Source organism: Pteronotus mesoamericanus, unplaced genomic scaffold, assembly GCF_021234165.1.
Source record: "Pteronotus mesoamericanus isolate MK-2021 breed Mesoamerican mustached bat unplaced genomic scaffold, CSHL_Meso_final scaffold_21, whole genome shotgun sequence".
NCBI classification, from domain to species: domain Eukaryota; kingdom Metazoa; phylum Chordata; class Mammalia; order Chiroptera; family Mormoopidae; genus Pteronotus; species Pteronotus mesoamericanus.
In genome coordinates this window covers 19,601,589-19,625,349 of record NW_026555310.1, presented here as the reverse complement: position 1 = coordinate 19,625,349, position 23,761 = coordinate 19,601,589, and the positions used below count along the sequence as shown (strand labels likewise).

The 23,761-nt window shown below is 38.0% G+C and overlaps 1 protein-coding gene across 1 annotated transcript in view; it reads left to right on the top strand.

Annotated features, from left to right (window-relative positions):
• Nucleotides 1–12,736: 12,736 nt before the first annotated feature.
• IRAG2 (inositol 1,4,5-triphosphate receptor associated 2) overlaps nucleotides 12,737–23,761 on the top strand; it is a 77,147-nt gene continuing 66,122 nt past the window's right edge. Inside the window, exons 1-6 of the mRNA XM_054591327.1 lie at nucleotides 12,737–13,352; nucleotides 14,206–14,319; nucleotides 18,092–18,272; nucleotides 20,609–20,688; nucleotides 20,779–20,857; nucleotides 21,959–22,117. Coding sequence (XP_054447302.1) covers nucleotides 12,797–13,352; nucleotides 14,206–14,319; nucleotides 18,092–18,272; nucleotides 20,609–20,688; nucleotides 20,779–20,857; nucleotides 21,959–22,117 — 1,169 coding nt within the window. The 5' untranslated portion in view covers nucleotides 12,737–12,796. The remainder of the gene's footprint in view (nucleotides 13,353–14,205; nucleotides 14,320–18,091; nucleotides 18,273–20,608; nucleotides 20,689–20,778; nucleotides 20,858–21,958; nucleotides 22,118–23,761) is intronic.

Sequence of the window (23,761 nt, the reverse complement as noted above, 5' to 3'; positions counted from 1 at the left end):
AGAAGGCCCCCTGGGGAAATAAAGCCTGAAGAAAAATAGTGCATTATTTCCTTTGAAGCCTGTCCTGCTAAGAATAATGTCTTCTAGTTAATCGAGTTAATGTACACTTGGTGTTTAGGTTCCAAGCACAAGGTTGTCCTGATCATCTAGCGTCATGCTGTCTAACAGACCGTGATTTAAAGAGACCCCTATGTTCTTGCAATTGTTACTTCTGAACTATATCTATTCACCTTTGGTCAACACTATGTGACATTGATTGGTGCATGCTGTTTGCTCCCTTTCCCGCTGAACTCAATAAAAGCCTAGGGAAAAAGGAGATCAGCACCCTTCTCCTCTGAGAGATTGGCCAGCCTTCTCTCTCCACACAGATCATGTGTTGGTAGATTTATTTCATCTGCAGCTCTGGGGAACTTTGTGAGATGAGATTCCCCACATCCACGTTCTTCAGCCTTTGACCTTTCTGCTGCTGCTTTTCAGTCTCTTTTGCTGGTTCCTCTTCATCTCATCACCCAGGCTGATAAATATTGACATGCCATAGGGCTCAGGCCCTGGCCTTCCCTTTCCTACCTACCTATACTCCCTGGGTGGTTTTCATAGGTTTCACAACCTTACATGCCACCTTTAGGCTGAGGACTGCCAAACTTATGTCTCTAAGAAAAAACCACTCTGCTGAATCCAGACCATATATCTAGCTGCCTATTTGACAACCTTCACTGGAACGTTTAATAACATCTCAAACTCAGTCTTCTAAAATTGAGCTCCTGATAGTCATCCCTTCCTCTACCAGGGGTGTCTAACATTTTGGCGTCTCTGGGACACACTGGAAGTAGAAGAATTGTCTTGGGCCACATATTAAATGCATTGCAACATGTAATCACACAAAAAAATCTCATAATGTTGTAAGTAAGTTTACGATTTTGTGTTGGGCTGAATTTATAGCCCTCCTGGGCTGCATGCAGCCTGTGGGCTGCACGTTGGACATCCTGCAGGAAACAATCTCAGTGACAGTGACATTCTTCTAGTTGCTCAAGCCAAAATCTTGAAGTCATTTTTAATTCTTCTGTTATGCTCATACCCAACAGTTGGTCAGCCAGTATATCCTTTCTCATCTAACAGTATCAATCTATCTATCTATCTATCTATCTATCTATCTATCTATAATTTATTGTCATCATTTTTTCTCCTGGATTATTACTGTAAATACCTAACTAATCTCACTGTTTATACCCTTGACTCCTTTCAGTTTATTCATTTATTCAGAGTTCAAATCTGCTCTCCTTAGAAATCATCCCATGGTTTCCCATCTCACTCAGAGTAAAAGTCAATGTCTTTCTATAACCTTAAGATCCTACATAATTAATTCTTCCTCATTAATGCTCTGACTTTATTTCTTACTACTCTCTTCTGTTATATTCACTCCAGTCACACTAATCCCCTTGCCGTTTCTCAAATATGTCAGGCAAACTGTACCGCAGGACGTTTGCACCTGTTCTTCTGCCTTGATGCATTTTCACAGGTATCCTCTGGCTAGTTCTTTCCCTTCCTTCAGGTCTGTATTCAAATGCACACTTCCTTGGCGACCTCATCTACAATTGCAACCCTCCCCCCAAACTCATTTTTTACATTCTCTTTACTTTTCTTTCTTAAGCCCATGTAAGACTGTAACATACTATATTTTTGATCAGTTATGTTAATTTTATGTTTCCTTTGGTAGAAAGTAAGCTCTATGAGAGCAGGAAGTTTATCCATTTTGTTCACAGAGTATCCCCAGCACAAGGACATAACCTGACATACAACAAATACTTAATATTTGTTGAGTGAATGAATCACAATGATGATGAACATCATGAAAAATATAGACTGACAGGACAAATGTACACAGTATTGCTTAATTTTATACAACTTGGTAACAATAGTTGTATAACTGTTATTATACTGTTTTAACTGTTGTTAAAAATAGTTATTATTTTATTCTCAATGTTCCCACATCCTCAAAAGTAGAATTCTGTACACACACCACAGTTAAAACACGAGAATTGTGGAGTCCTACAAGAACATATGATTTTTTAACTCTATAAATTTCCCAGTGATTTTTAAAATTATGATATGAAGTATTACTCATGTACATGATAATCACAAAGAGCATAAGCAGAATCATAGGCTCATTAATGATTTCTGGGTCATTAAGTTTCAACTGCATACCAGCAGAGGGTGCTACTGATCCACATTTTTGCACCTAGGTAAAAAAAGTATAGCTGAACTAAGGAGCAGATAAATGCTGTAAATGACATTATCTTACAAATCTACATTACACAGTAATAAGTTAGCCACCAAAATATAAATACTTGAGTCTTAAAAGCCTCTTTTTTATTTTAATTATTCATTTGTTTGAATATATGATATAGTACATAAATACGGTATAAAAAATACACACGGATATAATTAAATCTCTCTCCTACTCCTGTCCCTTACCCTTCCCAAGGCTATCATTGTCTCCAGTTTCCTCTGCATCTACGTGTACATTTGTTTTGCTTTGGTTTGTAATATATGTTTCTAAATCAGAAATGGTATAAGCACTGTTCTTCATCTTAGGGTTGATTTATAACATTACCACAGACTTTAGGAATTCACTATCAGTCCTTAAAGAACCTCTGTCTTTTAAACAGCTGTGTTTTATTCCAGCATGTGAATGAACTGTAATTTATATAACGAGTCCCCTATTGAAGGATGCAAAGGTTGTTTTCAATATTTTGCCATTCCAACCATACAATAACAACTATATTTTTACACGTATCTTTGTAAATAGGTACAAGTATATCTGTAAGGTAATTTCCTAGGGGAAAAAACAGATAGCCATATGAAAAATATAAAAGTAGAGTCCTATCTCCCTGTATGCCAAATAAATTCTCAATGTGTTGAATCATAAAAAATAGTAGAAAAGAATATGGGAGGATGTTTTTATAATTTTGGAGTCAGAAAAGCCTTTTTATGGCTACCACAAACTTGGAGGTCACAAGAAGATTGAAACTGGACTGTATTTTTTAAAAAAAATCTGCATGACCAAATTCAGTGAATATAGAAATTAAAAATTATACAAATGCATGTTTAACACAAAATGTAAAGAACTAAATTTCTTAATATATAAAGAGCTTTTGTAAATTGGTAAAATTAAGCTCCTATTAAAAAATGACCAAGCGTTGGCAGGGTGGCCCAGCTGGTTGGAGTGTCATCCCATGCACCAAAAAGTTTTGGGTTCGATTCCCAGTCAGGACACGTACCTAGGTGGTGGGTTCAATCCCCAGTTGGCACATGTACAGAGACAACTGATTGATGTTTCTCTCTCACAATGATAGTTCTCTCTCTCTCTCTCTGTCAGATCAATAAATACATCCTTGGGTGAGGATTAAACAAAAAAAGAAAAAGAAAAATGGCCAAGAATACAAATAGAACATAGAAATGAAAATACAAATAGCTCTAAACATATGAAACCATACTTATAAGAAGAGAAATGTAAATTAAAATGATGAGATGCCACCCATATTTCACCTATCAGATTGGCAAAGATCAACACATTGTGTTGATGAGAGTGTAGGGAACCAAGCAGGCCGGGAAGATGTGCAGAACCAGGTGAGGACTGTGACATTGGGAGAGGGTCACGTGACAGGAGCCGAGGAAAAGCTGGAACCACTTTCAGATGGGCCGGGCGGGGTGGGAGCCAAGAGAATAGAGATCCCAGGCTCTGTCTCCTCCTGCCCATCTGTTCTCTGTTGGTGCCTCCTACTGTCCAAGTTAAATGGGAAACTAATAGAAGTCAGTCTACAGGGACACTGAGCAAGGACTGTAAAACTTGCTTTTCCAGAGGGTCGATCTTGAAGGGCAACAGATGATTTTTATTTAGCGAATACATATCTTAGTGATCTCTTCAGGGCCTTGTTTCATTTTAAACTCTCTCCAAAAGTAGGTTGCCAATTTTTCTTCCAGAGTATTCATTTCTGTGTCCTTCCTTTTCAGAATGAAACCCATAGCTCACTAAAACTCTCAATTCCTTTCTTTTTGGGATAGTATTTTTATGAAATTGGCTTCCTGAAGACATTGCATTTGCTTATTAAAGTGTGGTTAACAGGAAGCAATTTTGAGACAATGATTCCCAGAATATAAGTGCACTATAGAGTATGTTATCAGAAATAGTGCATCTTACACAGAGTGGGTTTTAAAAAAAAATGTGTGTTATGTTTGGCCATGTCCATACTAAAGGAGGAGTCCATTGCCTGGTTTTCTTCTAGTAGTGCTCCCTTCCCCCACAACCAACTTTTGGTTGGACAAACTGAGTCCCTTGGATCAACCAGAGATTAATCCTGGAGATCCAGCTACTAGCTAATTGCTAATAACCTTCCAGAGAAGGTGATATGTACTATTTAAATAGATTTTGTTGTTCCATTTACATGACAAGATTTAATTTCTTTGAAAGGTTATTTTGAAGACTGGGGCGGGAGTCCCTCAGAGGTTCTCTGATTGTAAGAAGACAGACAGCTGCTCCTAGGTCCGGCACGAGCAGGGGCCCCACCTCAAGGGGAAATGACTTGCCAAGTAAACAGGTTGTTATTAACTCTACCAACGGCATATCCCAAATTCCAAGCCTCAGCTTGGGTTTCTTTTTGTGAAGTCTGCATTTTATCCCTTTTCACTCTCCCATGATAAAGCTTACCGGTGTGGAGGAGCTGTTTCAGTGGAGGTGGAGTCTTTCTGACTGCCTTTCTGGGCAGGGACGAAGTCACCTGCAAGTGTTCTTCCTGAGCAGAGAGCCTAGACTGAAGGTGTTTGGTTAGAAGGGTGATTTTCAACCTTTTTCATCTCATGGCACACATTAACCAATTATTAACATTCTGTGGCACACCCAAAAATATATTTTTTGCTGATCTGACAAAAAATAGGTATAATTTTGATTCATTCACACCAGACAGCTATTGTTGTGTTGGTTGTTGTCATATTTTTTTTTTTAATTTGACAGTCTAAGGGAAAAGACGTCAGTGCCCCTGACTGTATAGTCAGGTATGGCACACGTTTTAAAAATCCTTGTGACACACCGGTTGGAAATCACTGTTTTAGAATAAGTATAAGGCAATCAATCAGTAACTAATGAAATAACATCTTCATTCGATTCATTGCAGAGTCACTAGAATTTATTGAAGTTGTTCCTTTCACTGCTCTAGGAAATGTCAGGTGTGAGACACTTAATTGGAGCAGGAAGTAAAAGTATAATTTGCCAGACAGGTGATATGGTCTAGGGGATTCAGAACTTGAATGTTATTTCTGGCCCTACCGCTGGCTTCCTTTATGACTAGGAGGGAAATCTCTGGGTGAGGTTGGTTTCACTATCTGTGGATGGATAAGAAGTTCGCAAGCATGGATGTTATGATAGTTCATGTGATGGGAAATGAAACAGAGCAAGACCAATGAGAGGAATGGGTGAACTGGTCATATCTTCTGGGCCTTAAGAGGACATTTAATACCTGAATAAGCTAAAGGGAATTTCTGAAAGCACATCACACATGTGTTATCTCATTTCATTCCTGCAGCAAACCAAGGAGGTCATTCATGATATTGATGCAATTTTGCAGGTGAAGAAACTGAGGTACAGAGAGTTAAGTAGATCGTCTAAGGTCACAGAACTAGTAAGGGCAGAGCTGGAATGTGAACTCAGATTACTTGAATCCAGAGTCCCAACTCTTGACTATGACAGCCCCTCCCTCTCACCTGGGGACAGAAATGATGACCCACAAGAATAGGAGACATATATAAAAATCTAGATATTCAGCCCTGGCTGGTGGGTTCAGAGGATTGAGCACCTGCCTGTGAACCAAAGGGTCACCGGTTTGACTCCCAGTCAGGGCACACACCTGGGTTGTGGGCCAGGTCCCCAGTAGATGGTGTATGAGAGACAACCACACATTGATGTTTCTCTCCCTTGCTTTCTACCTCCCTTCCCCTCTCTCTAAAAATAAATAAATAAAATTTTTTAAAAAATCTAGATATTCAAAAGGTAGATCTTCAGAGCACCTCAGAAGGAGTTGGGGAGAGAGGAAATAGGGGAGAAGGAGGAAATCACCGAAGCTAAGGTCTGTGAAGCGTGTGATTAGGGACTGGAGGGGACCGGCTCAAGAAGCCCCACGGGCAGTGAACAAAACTGCCGGTTGGAGAGAACCATTTTGGTTCCAGTTATGATGCTTTGGGCTGTGTGTTTGCAGCCCTGATCCTTGTTTGCATTTTTTGTTTGTTCTGTTTTTGTTGTTGTTGTTGTTGTTGTTGTTGTTCGGCTCTTAAGGTGTTTGTCCTAGCTGAACCTAATTTCCTTGGATGAGAAATGGCATCATACAAGTCTTCATTCATTTCTGAATCAGCCTGTATCCTACCTACCTAAACTTACATATATTTTTCACTAATCCTCAACCTCCCACCTATCTCATGGTTTCATCAGACTGTTCAGCTAGTGCTGCCAAAACAAGGAGCTTCGTCGCACTACGCCACTTTTACTCCGTCTCTTCCCACCTCCCAGGTTTGTCTGAGTTGCTAGCTTCCCAAAATACTTTATTACTTAAAGCTCAGCTGTGTCCCATCTGTTCTTTAAAGGCTCCTCAACCCACACTGAGCTCGTCCTATCCCGACCTCCCCAGGAGCTTAATGTACCACTCATGTACTCCTTTGCTTAATTGTTGCACTGCGCGTAATTTATGGATCATGTCTCCCAAACCAGATACGGTCCCATAAATGACAATGATTAATAACATTACTGATGTAGAAACGAGGCAGCACTTGGCCCAATAGAAATGTGTGAAGTTTAACTTAAAAAGTGACTTCTCCTTCATCCCAGTTAAAGAGAGTATATCCTGAGTGACCTTCATTGTGATCTCCATGGTGGAAGTGCCTCCCAAAGGCGTGGATGCACCCAAAGGGGTCATCCTCATTCCTCCCACGCGTCTTTCCTCACACCCCTCTCTCCGTGACGTTGACTAGAACCACAGAGGTAGCTCATCAGTGGCTTCCCTTCTCCAGCCTCTATCTTTCACCTGACTCCACACGGCCCTGTAGAAGTCAGCTCCGCCCCCACCACCTGATCCTGCAGGCCTCCATTCTCGATTCCCAGTTTTCGTAAGATGGTTCTTTGAGGGTTGGCGAAGTGAAAATAAGGTGGTGAGTTTCCCCCCCAGGTAAATACATTTTGGTGGATGCTATAGCTCTTAGTCGTCCGAGGTGAAACATATCCTGCCCTAAACCAGGAAAAGCAATCCCAGATGTGGCTGCTCTGCTGTGTCCTCACCTCAAACCCACACTCGTTATGCTTGTGGCAAATGAGACAGGCCTCCCATATCACTCTCTACGGGGGGGCGGGGTTTGACAGAGATCATTGAAGACTTGAAATGAATCTGGGAATAAAACCCACACACTGGAAAACTTGGGAAGAAAGATGGCAGCTGAAAGTGATCGAGCTAGGTTCCCCAGAAATGTTGCTTTCAGCACAGGCACATCCCAAAACGTTTTCAAAAGGGCTTTTAGATACCTAGAGTCTTGAATTGTCACTTTCAGCTTGATCACTTGGAATGTGTGTTTTTGAAAACTGGTTATGAGATTTTGTAGACGGTAGGAAGGTGAGAGCGCCTGAGTTCTTGGAGTTAGAGAGTTATCATAGGTTTTCTCCTGGTTTCTGAGAAGAAAACCAGATTTCATATACCGAGAACTGAAACAGAAGAACACAGCCAGTTTTCAGACGCATATGTGTCACTGCGCTATTTCAGGAATTGTTCCAATGTGAGATGTTTATAATAAGCTTGGTGTGACCGAGCCAAGCAGCTTAATATAACAAGGTTAAGGGAATGGTGGGAGGGGAGGGTTTCACTCCACCAGTTTGCATGTATTAGTAATCACAAAGGTTTGCAGATGGCAGCCCCGTGGAGCATTGCTAAATCTGGAACTTGTGGTTTGCAAATCATTTTAACAGCTGCTATCATCTCTCCTAGAGAGGGCAGGAAAAAGTAAGTGTTATTATTTTATTACATTAAAGTAAGTCACAAAGAAACTAAAAACAGTGTAATTTGGCAAATATAAAATTTACTGGTTGAGTAGAACACCATGTTGTGCTCTCCCACTGGGCTGGCTAAAGATGAGTTTTCTGGGAACATCTCAGTGAACAGATGTTTCTTCTTATGTTCTTATGAAGAGTTTACTGGCACCTAATTGTTAGTGATGGGTTATTTCAGCAAAAGAATTGCTTATTTACCTAGGTACATGTAGGCATACCTGGTTTTATTACGCTTTCCTTCATTGTACTTCACAGATATTGTTTTTTTAACAAATTGAAGGCAAAACCCTCCCCCAGAAAAAAAGATTATAACTTGCTTCATTGCGGTGGTCTGGAACTGAACCCGGAATATCTCCAAGGTATTGTGCAGACATATACTGAATTTTTGATATATATCAATTAAGGGTGTTGCCTTAATTAAACAACCAAGTTGGACTCACTTAGGTGAATATTTGTCTGGATTTCATAATTAAGTATTGAATGATTATTAAAATAATCTACTTAATCTAAAGTTTGTAAATTCAATGTTTAAGAAGCAGTAAAGGGAGAGAAATGTAAATGGTTGGCAAAAGAAAGATGATAACATTGTCAACTTTTTTGAGTCAGCCTTTGATTCACAAGACTTTCTAAAGATCTTTTCGGATCACCCTGAAATCTGCTAACTTTTTCCAGGATGCTACTTTTGTACGTCTGTATAACTCTTATGTCTTTCTTTGCAAAGAAATGCTACTGTTTCTCAGTGATGGGAGAATATGGATATTGAGAAGGACAAATCATGTTCTTATGTTGTCTGTAAATTCCTAAAGAGTATGAAGTATTTTCTATATTGTACAGATATGGCGAATTTATTCTAACCTATTGACTACTCCTTCAGGAAGTCAGAACAAATGTAGAAGATTTCCGTATGTCCCAAAGAGTGAGAGACTATCAGAGATTAATGTTGAACTCAGCAGTTACATCATTGGGGGAAATTGGATCTGTAATGAATAGCCCAACTCTAAGTAAGGAACAAATCACACTTGTTTTACAGTTGCTGCCACGCATCAGGGGCTTTTCATTATTGCTGTACAGTTTTATATCAAAGAGATTGTTGAAAATCGTTGATTCAAGAGCTTTTACTACATACAACAAGGCAACTCAGGCAATAATCATAACAGGACTCAGATTCTAGAAGTAAGAACAACAAGGCATAGTTCAATCAATAGGAGAAAAAAGAAATCAGATTAGTGAAATAATTGGTTTGGGTAATCTGTGACATTTAGCTAATGGGAATCCAAATGGAATTCTCATACCAGATTTATGGTTCTACTTTTTAAATTTCTGTTTATAACCATGAATTTAGCAAACAGTATGTATAGCATTATGCACAGTGCATGACATATAATAGATGCCCCCAATTTTTCTCTGTCTTTGCTGCCAAACTAGAATAACCCCCTATTTTACGTTCTCATAGCCCCTGGCCCCTTTCTTTCCCAAGGTGTAATTATTTGCCTGTAGGCTTTAAGTTTGCTAGATTTATCTAACAAATACAAGATGCTTGGTGAAATTTGAATTTTGGATAATAAAACAAATAACTTTTCTGTGTAAGTTTTTCCCGTGCAACTTTCATGACACACTTACACTACAAAATCAGCCATCATTTATTTGAAACTCAAATTCAAATAAACAGTGGGCATCCTAGATTTTATCTAGCGATCCTGTTGGCTTACTTGTTCCCGTCCATGTCTCCCATAGACTGTAAGGTTTAGGAGAGCAGATACTCATCATTGCTCATCATTGTACCTCCAGTGTCTGTCCAGGGTTTAGCATCCTTTAGATACTTACTGAGTATTGGGTGAATGCCTAAAGGGATGAATGATATGAAGTGCCATTCACTAAGATTCAGAAAACTTAAAAGCAAGTGTCCTTGCCATTGGGGTTTGTACAAGTGCACCATCTTTATCTAATAAATAGACAGTCAAGTAAAATGGATAAATAAGGAGAGAATTTCTTTAAAAGAGAGAACCCAAGCAAATGATTCTTCTGGTACAATTAACTTTCAGTTTTTAATTCCCAGTTAGCACTTTTTCAAAGGCAGTTACTGCATACATCAAGTTAGGCATGTATTTTTAGGTGTCAGGCAGATTGCAGCTAATCCTTTCCACCAGGATCTGTAACTGAAGAAGAGGTTTGCACAGGACAGACAGGAGATGTTTCCAGGATGTACATGGAGAAGGCAGCACAAATTTTGAATCTTTATCATTACCTTGTACTTACTGAACTCCCTCCCACAAATGTTCTGCTCTATATTAGAAAAAGCAAAACAATCTAATCTTGTGAAGTTTTGTTAGCTTATGAAGAGCTAGTCTGAAGTGTACTCTGTATAAGGCTTAGTTAATAAACTGTGGAGCAGGGCTCACTTAGGTGAGTTACAGAAATTCATAAAACAAATGGTAGGAGAAAAATGCCTTAGAAAAGCAAATGGAAATGCATGTCTTCAATGCTGGGAACATTAATCTGGATCAGTCACAAAGGCCCACAAAGTTAGGTCCTTCCCTGTCACTTGAACATCTCATCAGTGTTCAACAAGGACGGGAGATGGGATCTGGGAGTCTGAGGTTCCAATTCCAAGGCACCTGTTAGCTGCATGCTCAACCTCTGCCTCAGTTCTCTGGCTCTTGAAGGGAAACAGGCACATCACACCGAGAACACTGACAGACACTTACCCAGTCCTGTGTAAGACCCTTTGCCTGACATGGGGACGTCAGATGGCTCCTGCTATGTCGCCACCACGGCCAGCCGTAGATTTGGAATGTGCTCTGTTCACAGGCGAAGTTTCTTCTGTCATCGCCACTGCTTTGCTTCCCGCTTCCCAGCGGAGCAATGAGCAGCCGCTAGATGACCAGGGAAAATCCTTCAGGAAAGGGAGCAGCTGCAGAGTTGAAAGCCAACACTCTCTACAGCTAGCGGACAAGTCCATAAGCCTGGTAATTACTTGATATATAACTGTGCATTATCAATTATGCTAATAATAATGCATTGAGTTTCTAGAAAAGAATCACCTCATGACTTCTAGATACAAACATTAAAAATGGTTTTGAAAGACAATGTTCATACACATTTGAAACAATCCAAAAATAAAAAAATTAATTAAATGACAAGGTATACAGTACAATTATACATCCTAGGAGACAACAGAAAGAGTTGAGCCCAATGAGACACTGTTTCCATGATTTGAATAGAGGAAGGTGTTTAGACTTAGCCTTAAAAGATAACCCTTGAATACATGGAAAGAAAGGTATTGTCGAGTAATAACAAAAAGGTTCAAAGATGATTATTACCTTAAATAGTAGAGGATTCTGTTGGTGGAAATTTTATTGCTTGGAGTTGATAGCCATCATGTTGAAGTAAAATGAAAGCAAAGTAAGAGGTCTTCGAATATCTTCTTCTTCCCAGTCTTTCTAAATACCTTTCCCAATTATAGCTCTTTTAAATATTCTGTAGGTTTCATTCATTGACTCTTAGGAAATTTTTCTCTAAATTTCTATGAGTGGAAATTTTTGTTAAGGTCCTAAAAAATCATAACTTTCAGACTCTAACTATTCAAACTATTGTAACACTTTGCCTAGAATAACTTAAATTTTATCAATTTAGATACAATTTTGGACTTATTTTCCAATTCCTTAATTCCTGTCTCATGAAAAGTTCTTTTTTCTTTAAGAGAAAATTGAAATACAACATTAGCTAGTTTTAGGTATACAACATAGTGATTTGACATTTGTATACATTGCAAAATGATCACCATAACATATCTTGTTCCATCTGTCACCTTATAAAATTATTGACTATATTTCCCATGCTGTACATTACGTTTCCATGACTTATCTTATAACTGGAAGTTTGTGCTTCTTAATCCCCTTCACCCATTTGGCCCCAGGGACCTCTCTGTATCTATGATTCTGGGTTTTGAGAAATCTGTTTTTTCAGGTCATATATCCTGCCGTTAAATAAAATTATGATAGAGTCAGACATACTTTGGTTCAAATCTAAAGACGTGACCATTAGTAAGTTACTTGATCTTTTAGAGCCTCAGTTTTATTATCTGTTAAAAAAAGGATATTTTCACATATCTGACAGGGTTTGTGTGAAGTTTAGATATAACACATGTAAAACCCCTGATGTAGGACATATTTAGTGAGTTCTCAAAAGTTAAGAACTAGAACAGGACTCAAAATGGGAGCTGTTAGCACCTCTACCAGAATCATCATGTTTGACATAGAAAGATAAATGGAAAGCAATATGGTTACAAGTCCACCTTGTGGAGCAGGAATGCAAATCTGGGTTCTGGCACTTGCCGGCTGGCTTTGGGTATGTTTCTTTTTCTCTCTTTGTCTAAAGTGGAGAAGATAGTAACACTTGCCTCATAGAATTGTTTTGTGGATGAAGTGAGTTGATGTTATAAAGAACTTAGTACCATGCCTGGCAAGTGGTAAGTATTTTATGTATGTTAACGGTGACTACCTTCTAGAAATTTGAGTGCCAAAGTTAAAAACATGGAAGGTTGTGTAAAGCAATTGTTTAGGGACAAATATTTAAAGACATCTTATTTTGACCCCTCCAAACTTGAGTTAGGGATAAATAGCCTATTGCTAAATTGCTGTTTCGACAAAGCTAACTTTAAATCCCTTCTCTACTGTTGCCAACTTTAGTTGTTCCTCCTATGTCATTGGAGGAGCATCAACAATGGCCCCTGCAAGGAAGACAACTGAGAAGCGGCATAACCCTGTGGAGAGCATCTGCAGAAAAATCAGAGCCATCCAAAAGAGAGAAGAGCTTTCAAATCCAATTCAACAGATTATCAAATACCAATCCAGCAGTTTCAGTAGTCCCCAGACTAACACCAGGAAAGATTTTGAGGAGGTACTGAAGAAAATGACTGCACCCAACACTCACTTGTCAGGCTCTGAGAAGGATGATGCCTTCATTTCATCTCAAACCATGTCTCCAAGGACCCCATCCATCTCTCATCTCAGCTCCCCTGAGAAAGCAACACACTCTGTTATCCTCACAAGTTCTGAAAACATCTCAAGGCCAAGATCACAGAGCTTCCAGAATTATATATCATTGGTATCACAGGTCAGTAAGGGGGAACACTTCTCTAACAAGGATTTGAATAATCATTGTAATGAAAATCATTTTAGTACTTTAACACTTGACTTTGATACCAGCTCTGATCAAAGCTCTAAAATTTTTACTCCTCAGGATTCAGTGGTGAAAAAATGCTCTCTGAATGAAGATGGTAAATATTCATCTTTCAATGTTCTTTCAATAAAGCAATATTTAAGTTTGGATGGAAGCATCCATTGTTCCCTTTTTAAGTATTTTTTTTAGTCTTAAAAGAAAATTTTATTAGTAAAATGTAAGTATTTTCTATGATTTCAACTAAAAACCTGATAGAAATTCTGGATTGTATTTATAAACATGATTATTGGCATATCTACTGATCTGAAAATAAACCTTCTCCAGGGTAAATTAGAATGTTATGATGTGAATACATAGGTAGAGGGGAGTTAAAATTCATATAGTTCCCAGATGCCTTGCTAAAAACTATCATTTTAGCAATTTTATTTGTGTGTGTATGGGAGAGAGTAAAACATGTAAGAGAGTGTGGATTGCAAGTAGAACCAAGAAGTCAAGCAAGGGGAGCATGTAAATTTTGCAGGCGAATTTCAATTGAAATTTTGGGAACTCTCTAGGATTGCTTACAGAGTCCCATATATGATATGCACTGAGAGACAAAATGCTGCAAAATGATACACATTCTTTATAGCTAAATTTCTGCTTTCCCCCAATTTTTCTGTTTGCAGTGCTACTTGCTTTCTCATAGAGTGCATTTAATATTACAGGGCAAAAACAGCTCTCTTCCCTCTCCTTCAGCTCTCCTTTTTTCCAACTTTCATAAAACCTTAAAGGAAATAAAATGATTAGCAGACCTTTCAAGACCACTTTTTTTGTTTGCTCTATTTAAGTAACCAGTATTGTATGCTGCTGTTTATTTAAATGTTTTCTTTGTTACAATTAAAACAAAAACATAGTTCATCACTGTAGCAGAGAAACGCATTTCAGAATTTGCAAACTTTTCCTTCTAACAGGATGGAAACCAGGAACTGATGGCGCCAAGAGAGCTGTGACCTACAGCCGTGCCAGGGCCCGGGAGGGGCAGATCTTCACCAGTATTTTTCATGCATGTGACACAAAAGGCAGAGGTGAGCTGAGGACTGACTGTTCCAATGTTTGTAGTATTCATCAAGTCACTGTCCTTTCTACTGTGAGAGAAAGGGAAATGGCTTGTCTGTGCTGCTCTGCAGACCTGTGTCCACACACGTGGTGGGTGCAACCTAATTTGGGAGTAAAGATGGCTATCTAGGTGTTGGTTATTTCTTAATCATTTCTTTGTAGCTTTTTTGCATGTTTTACCAGCATCTTAAATCACTTTATTGAGCTTATCAATGGATTCATGAGCTCTAATCATGGATTGGAACTACTGACATGGTATAAGTGTTGCCACGGTAGAAATAGATACTCAAAATGCATTTAGCTCAAAACTTTTCATTTTATATTTTCACTTCTGCTTTTTTTAGAGATGTGTTCCTCTTAAAATTTCCGCAAGTAATTTTAGTATGTAAATGATTCATACTCATTGTAATAAAATTAATAGTGTATAGATAAGCAAAAGAAAAAGAGAAAACCAGTAAGTAATCCTGTTGCTAGTGATTTGTTTTATAACCTTCAACAATTTCCTCTGTCAATATGGTTTTGTTTTATTTGGAACACATATATATACATAAAATATGCATATTATATATAATTTTAGAACAATTTAAACATATATAGAAGTATAGTGAATAGTATGCTGAATTCATGTGTGTATGTGTGTGTGTGTGTGTGTGTGTGTGTGAGAGAGAGAGAGAGAGAGAGAGAGAGAGAGATAACCAATTATGTCTCATTTTTAACCCCACCAAAACATTTTCCTCTCCATTCTGGATTATTTTGAGAACAATCCAAAACATTACAATATTTCATCTGCAAATATTTAAGTATATATTTCTAAAAGATAGAGTGACTTCAGACACAACTACCATGTTATTATGACTAAAAATTTAACATGATTTCTTTATATCAAATATTTTTGTCAGTACTCAACAGTTCTCATTTGTGTGAGAAATTTATTTTTTATTAAATAGTTTCATTGTTCAAATCAATATTCCAAGAAAGGTTTGTTCATAGTAATTAGTTATCTGGCTTATATCTATGCTCACTTTCCATTGCTTGTTTTTATTTTATTTTAAGTTATTTGTTAACAAAACTAGTTCTTTTATCTCAGAGTTTGTTCCAGTCTGAATTTTGGTGATGGTGTGACTATAAGAACACAACCAGTTTTTCTGTCCCCTATATTTGGTAAAACTTTGTTTTTTTTAGGTTTTTTTGGCAAGTATTCTACATAGATGTGTTATGTAGTTTTATCAGAAGGCAAAAGTATTGATGATGATGATGATGGAGGCTTAAATTTCATCTTTCACTGGGTGTTGCAAATGGTGATGTGCAATCATTCCTTTCTAATTTATGAGCTGTAATAATTTATAAGAGAAGTTCTGGTCTGCTTTGTCAAATATTTGGCTGCCTTGAGTCTTGTTTCCCAAAGGAGAGGCAGGATAAAAGCTTGACTGTGTTTCTGATCACCTGAGAGTAAGTTGTGGCTTTCTCACCTCTCACCACATCAGTGTGTATGTCCTATAAACAAGGACACTTGTTTGCATGACCACAGAACAATGATCAAAGTTCTACATTCAAATTTTGTCAATTGCCCCAATAATGTACTGTGTAGCCTTTTTGTTTCCTGGCCCAGGATTCAACTTAGAATCACTTGTTATATTTAGGTGTCACATCTCTTTAATCTCCTTCCATCTGAAACAGTTGCTCAAATTCCTTGTCTTCTATAACCTTGAAATTTTTGAAGAGTATAGGACAATTACTTTGTAGAATGCCTGATGTTTCTTATTGATTATTCAGGGTATACATTTTTGCAGATGCTACAGAGTGATGCTGTGTTCATTTCAGTACCATGTATCAGGATTTTTAACTTTACTTGATTAGTGTGGCGGTGTTTTTTGTGGAAATTAGGCTCTTTCACAAGATTACAAGGAAAGCGCTCCAAGGACCCATTCACGGGACATTGTGGTGTGGCGTGGTTTATTTGAATGGGTTTCCAATGTACGCTGCCCCTGTGTCCCATCTCTGTTGGTCCTACCATAGAAAAAGTCCAATCATTTCCTCAGCAAGGTGAAGACAAAAGCCAGTGTCCAGAGTTTCTGCTTCATGTTAAAGCTTAGTGCTTTTGGAGCCCACGCAGTCTGCTGAGGGCCCTGGTAGCTGCTAGACCCGCATGGCTGTGTGTTCCCGGGAGAGAGAATACACAAACAAATGGGGTGAGTATATTACCAGATGGGTGTGGAGAGAGAGAGACAGAGAGAGAAAGGGATACAAAGTGAAAGTGAAAGCATTTCTTTGTTCCCCTGGAATTATATTAGTTTAGGTTTGGGACACAACCAGATGCTTTTTCAAAAGAACAAACTCCACTTCCCAAGCTTTAATGGGCTTTTGATAGGTTTACGCCCCCTAGTTAGACTGACTGGGTTTTTTTATATTTTTATTTTTTTTTTTACCAAGCACCTCCCCCTGTGCCCCCCAACAATCTGACATTGGAGCGGGGAAGGGAGGAGTATGGATCTCCTTGGTCGAGCAGTGCTGTGCTCCCCTGGGGTGTGGAGCTGTAGTCTCCTGGTGAAGCAGACTGGCTCATGCTCCCCAGTGTATTAAAGCTCAGTGTCCAATTCCCTTCGCTTCCACTCTAGTAAATTAATTAATTGACTCTAAGGAATAAAAATCATCTCTTTAAATAATTGGATTAATATTTTTTCCCTTCCCAATGTTTTATATCACTGCCAAATGACATTTGCCATTAAATTAATAATCTCTTTAAAATTTTCTTTACATCTCCTCTTAATTACAAAACTTTTAAAAAAGATTTTATTAATTTATTTTTATTTTTTTAAGATTCTACTTATTTATTTTCAGAGGAGAAGGAAGAGAGAAAGAGAGAGAGAAACATCAATGTGTGGTTACCTCTCACCCACCCCCTACTGGGGACCGGGCCCACAACCCAGGCATACGCGCTGACCAGGAATTGAATTGGCGATCCTTTGGTTTGCAGGCTGGCATTTAATCTATTGAGCCACACCAGCCAGGGAAAGACTTTTTAAAAAATATTTATATCATGTTCTACATTTATGTACTTGAGGGAAGGATCTTCACTCTTTCCTCCCTTGTCAACCTTCTACTCATTTCCTCCCTCCCCCGAGGAGCCCTCCCCTCAAGGCAGATGGCGCAAGGCAGCCCTTAGAAGTAAAAGAGATGTCTGAAAGCAGACTGATGTGTCAATTAGTAGCTTAGTCTGGGTGATTTTAATTTCTGAACGTGAGTAGGACCAACTGTACCTAAGAATGACCTCCAACCCTGATTCTTCTCCCCGCTAAAAAATCAGAGTGTTTACCTGACACTGAAAATTCCCCCGGGAGAGGAAAAATTTTATTGAACGCTTTTTAAGGAAAGAATGAGAGATGAAACTAAAGTAACATTTTGATCATTTGCCACAATTATTGATTACACGTATCATCCAAATTTAAACCTCACAACAACTCTGTAAGGCAGGTATCATTCCCATTTCATAGATAAGGAAACAGGCTGAAAGAGACTAATTTTCCCAGATTCACTCAGCGGGTAATTCTGATTCCAGAGCCAAGATCTGATACAAGTTCCAAACTCCAGCCCAAGGCCAGTGCTCTTGCCGCTCTACCACACCAACTCAGCGGGACTGCAAGGGCTCCCAGGACCCAAGGACCCTGAGAGATGAAGCCCCTCACTTATAAAAAATAATCTTAACCCATCTTTCAAAACTAATTTGCCTTTTTTCTTCCTCAGGCTCAGTAAGAATTGCCAAAGTAATAGATTACCTGAGACAAACAACTAGTCAAGATTCTGAAGACAGTGACTTTGAGCAGCTGTGGAACATGCTTGGTCCTGAAAGGAGAGACGTGCCTGTGGATCTGGAAACTTTCCATGCCATCATGAAAGAATGGATGGCTTGCTGCAGAAACAAATGGTAATCAGCAGGAAGCGTTTTCAGGTTGTTTTAACAATTGATTACAATGAATATTAATCACTGTTTTCTTTGTTGATGGAAATATTTTGCTCTGTGCTTCTCACACTTTAGCATGCACTGCAATCACCTGAACAATATTTTACCTGATTGGTGGTAAATACCTCCCCTCCCCCAGTCCCTGCCATGATTCAGTAGGTCTGGGATGAAGCCTGATAATTTGCATTTCTAACATGTTTTCCAGGTGATGGTGGTGATGGGCACATTTTGAGAACCTGTTATGGTAATTATGCTAATTTTGATAACATTCACTTATTGTGATTAGGGGCAGCACATGTTCTCACAAAGAACTGAGCTGGCATAGGAGTCAAGCAAATCATTGATACTGAGCACTGAATTGCCACGTGCCCTTAGACTCAGAGGGGACACCCTTTTGAGGGAATAGGGATGTTCAGGTAGTGAGTGCGATACAGAAGCATCAAATGTAGGGAAACTAAAGGGGAAAGGAAAAATATAGTGGGATAGAAAACAATTATGAAGGAGAATGGCACCACGACATCAGGTGCCCCGGTGGACACTGCGGAAGAGCCACCTTCTGTCATAGGAAGCCAGATTCCTGTGGCTTTTACTCAGCCATCAGTCTCTAGCTATTAACTAAATAGTTACTAGACATTTCCTTAAAGAGAACTTCAAGCCCAAAGTGTGGCAAAACTTGCTAGATTTCATGTAGGATTAGGATGTATAGGTGACTTAAGATGACGGAAATGTTGTTTGACATAATGAGTTAATTGTGAAAGCAAGATAAATATATAAACATATCTAATCTTATGAGTAATCGAAGAAATGCAAATACAGACAACATACCATTTTTGCCCTTTGGTTTAGCAGAGTTTTAAAAGAATCACTCTATCCCATGTTGTTAGGGCAGGTGCAGAATTAAGCGCCCTCTCATGTACTGTTGGTAGCAGTGCAGGTTGGTACAGTTTTTTTCATGGGCAATTTAGGAATGTACTAAACCCTTAAAAATATGCTAGTAATATTTTTACTAGCTAGTAATGTAACTTTAAGGAAAATAACCAATCATGTATTCTAATATATGTGTAGAATGCTGTGTATAATAGTGATAAAGATAAGCAACATAAATATTTAAAAATAGAGGTTTGGACAAGTAAATCATAGTACTTACATACAGTAGAATCCTATATAGTCACTTAAAATTATAATTAGATAAATATTTGACAAGAGAAATATTCATATGTATTTCAAATAATATGCCATTAATCAAGGGCATATTTGTAAAAAAAAATACATAGATAAAAGTTGGAGAGAGTGAATTCCCACACTATTATCTTTTGCATGATGATTTTAACTTTTTTCTTAAGAGTTTTCTCATTCTCTAAAATATTTAAATTTGATTATACAATAAAAATATCAATAATCCATTTATAAAATGAGTGAGGGCAAAGAAAAACTCTAGTTTGTATAACAAATGCATAGGAAAAGAAAAAATATGGGAGATATAAGTACAAAATATAAGGAAAAAACTCAGAAATGCTGATGGTGTGTAGTAAGGAATACTAAGAATGCTGTATGAATTATTCTGCTTAGCCACCTTTTGATAGATATTTCACACTGAAACACAATGAGGTGTAAGTAGAAATTTGGAGAATTTTGTGACTGCTCCACAGAGACAGTGAAAGGATTTGACATTTAGATTACGGTAGGTAACAAAACTTAAATTATAATGTAAGCACTCCTAAAAAAAATAATTGAAATTTTAATTTGTTTATTTGGGGGTGTGGGCTAGAGTTTGTGTACTGAACAGTCTTCCCCACTTTTCAAGAGTAAAATGCTCACTGTACAATTAGTCTAGGTTCAACCTGGTTCTCCATGAGAAAGAGAAAATAACACCATCAATGTATCTCAAAATATTAGGTGTTTATGCTTTTTCCTTCCCCATCTTTTTTAAGTCCTATGGTCTTGCTGCCTCCGTAAGTGTCAATTTATCACTCCATCTATCTCAATTTCCTAATCCATTGAGACCCCCTGTCCCCTAATCCTAGCTGCTGGACGTCATCAACCTATTTATGCACGCGCATTTTCTTTTTCATGTTAAATTAAGAGGTTAGGGAAGGTGGGAGGAATTAATGCTTTACATTTCTTTTCTATTACACTATCTAAGCACAGTGTGGGGCTCCAAAAAGTTGCTGAATGAATAGATGGTTCTAAAATCCAGAAACAAACACCAGAATGGGAAAGTATACAACATACCTGAAAAGTTAGTTGTGCTTTGGTCTGGCAAAGAAACCTAGCTCACTGGTTTTGTTTTTTGACTACAGGGAAGGAGTGAATAGTGGATCAGGAAGCTGTGTCGATGCTTCTGTTTTTGGACAGGACAGCTTAAAATCAGGGGGAGCAAGTATGTATGTGTTTCCTTGCAGTTGCTCTGCCACTTTCTTGTGCTTTGGAGAAGTGGATTTTTCATAAAACTCTCTTGTATGTGTTTCAGTTAATATGACCACAGAGATAACAGAATCTGTATCAAGGAGCTTCGAGGCTTTGGCTGGAGACATGTCTAAAGGAGTCTTGTAAGCATTCTTAGTTATAATGCTTTCTCAGGTTCCCCAAATTTTATTATTTATTTTATTTATATATTTTACTTATGATAAAGTCACTTCGCTCTTTTTCTGTGGTAGAGCTAATAACATAATTTATTTTTAATGCTTAACCATTCTATCTGAATTGCATTAGAACTAGTTCTACTAGGAACACAAATTGTGTAAGACTAGTATTAAACAAATTAACATTTTCTCACTCACGAAACCCTTCTCCTTCATGATATCATGTGTTTTCCATGGAAAACAAGTTCCATTTGAAGTAGAGTTGTGACACTGACCTTAAACTTTTTTAGGATTTATTTTTAAAGCACTGCTTTAATAAACATTTTTAAAGGAAAAAGCTTTGTTTCCCCCTAAATGTGTGAGTTTTAGGTATTAGGGTGAGGTGATTCTCTCTCTCTTATAGTTTGTCTTTGCCACCTTGGATTTCCTCATGCAAGGCGGTGGTTTAAAAATCACGTACCCAATCTGTGCAAAGAACTGGGACATGATGGCAAAAAGCAGGAGGAGCCTGGGACTTCACGAAACATGCCATCGAGGCTTTCCCAGGATTTATGACCTAATGTTGGTGAAACAGATATTAACATGCTGTAGAAAATATTAGGAAACAGGAATACGAATCGAGAGCTACAGATACAAGACTCTAAAAACTGTTTTCTAGTTACAGGCCCATTAAAACCTGCCAAGATCCCTTCACAAAGGGAATAATGTATCAATTTATTTCAGGATCTCCCATAACCCAGGGAGAAATAGGGACTCTTCCAAGTAGATGGAGACAAATGTTGGGAACAAAGTGGGAAGGAATAAATAAAAGCAGTGCAAGTTGACTTTACAGCTGGCAGATGATGAATACCTAGCATTTTTGGACCAATCCCCGAAGCTCTTATAACAAATGCTTGAATAGGTGTTTATTGTATAAATAAACTACATTTGTGAGGATGGAAGAGAGTAAAGTAGAAAATCTTGCAGGAATGGTTCAACCTTTTTGGTCTTAACTGTATGTCTTACTTTGATTGGAAGGGATTAGACATGCTGAAGATTATTTATTCTCACTCCTTATTTCATTTGCAGAGAGGTGTCTGATTTGATTACCTATGTAGCAGACCTGCATTTCAACAAGCAGAAATTGGAGAAGGAAAATAGTAAGTTTAAGTTGGCAATGGAAGCCTTGGAAGAAGCTAACAGCCAATTATCAGAGGACTGTACTGAATTGCACCTTCAGATAAAAAGGTGAGCCATTGTGAGGTACTGCGTGTTGGGAACTTTGAGTTATTGTTTTTTGTTTGTTTGTTTGTTTACTTTAAAAACAATTTTATTGTTTTTTATTGAGATAATTTACATACATAGAGTTTACTCTCTTAAAGAGTACAGTTCAGGGTCTTTTGATATATTCACAGGGTTGTGCAACAATCATTATGATCTAATTCCATAACATTTTTATTCCTCCAAAAAGAAACCCCATACCAATTAGCAGTCACTCCTTGTTTCCCCCTCTCCTCTGTAAACTTGCAATGACTAATCTATTTTCTATCTCTACGGGTTTGCTTATTCTAGTCATTTCATAAAAACAGAACCATCCAATATGTGCCCTTTGTGTCTGGCTTCTTTTACTTAGCGTAATGTTTTAAGGCTCATTCATATTGTAGCTATATCACTATTTCATTCCTTTCTCTGGCTGAAGAACAGTTTTTGGATAGATGCCATTTTGTTTATCCATTCTTCAGAGGATGAACTTTGGGGTTATTTTGGCTCTTACGAATATTGCTACTATGAACTTTATGTACTGGTTTTTGTATGGACGTGGTTTTAGTTCTTTTTGGTTTATACCTAGGAGTGGAATTGCTGCATAACCTATATTTAGCATTTTGAGGAGCTGCTCAACTGTTCTCCAAAGCAGCTGTACCATTTTATATCTCCACAAGCAGAGTTTGTCAGTTCTTTTCTAGCAATGATGTTCTTTGTGTCATTCAAGGTCCTGTTCTCTATATAAGACCACTTTACCTAAGGGCTGAGTGTGGACCTAGCCAAAGCAGCTCTGTAGTTTGGTAGAACTCTTACTCTATGCTAATTCCCATGCTAAGTATTATGAGAGCTTTATTGATGAGTCAGATTTAAAATGTGCCATCAGGGTACCTACACCCTAGAAGGATGATAAATTCCTGACCTTAGCTTAAGAAGGAAAGGACTAAAGGACCTAAGAGACATACCAAATAAAGTATCAAACACTAGTCAAGTGGTTTTCAGGGAGACACTTGAGCATCCCCCCAAAAAAAAACAACCACACAAAGGTTCTCACAAAGTCTGTATTTAAGATGTAGGTGCTAATGTTCTGAGGAGAGAAGTTTTAAGTTCATTTGATAAGATGGTAAAGCATTCTCACCATGGACTCTTATCCTTGTAATTTTTTGACCAGCCAGTCCAGCCTTCAAATCAATGTATAAAATAAAAAATTGTGTTTACCTCAAGCTTTTTGTATTCCACAATTGGCTTATTTATTATTTATTTTAAATGTCATAATTCAAAGTTTCTTTAAAAAAAAAACTATGCCTTGGATAGATGTGCTAGTCAGGACTTTAGGTTGCAAGCACCAGAAGCTGACTCTGGTTAACTTAAGCAGTGATGAAATGTATTAGAAGAGAACTGGGTTACTCACAGAAGGACTGAAAGGCTAGAGAATCTAGGTGCGCAGCCACAATGCTAATGTCTACAAAATTAAGCCTTTTGTCCTTCTCTTCCTCTAATCTTCAGAAAGAGCCTCTATTCTCTCTGGGTGTTATTCAATAAATATTTGTGGGATTGCATTAACTAATATTACATCTTATTAGTAGAAGAAAAGAACTGTGAGACTCAGCCAATGAGGATTTCAAAGGGACT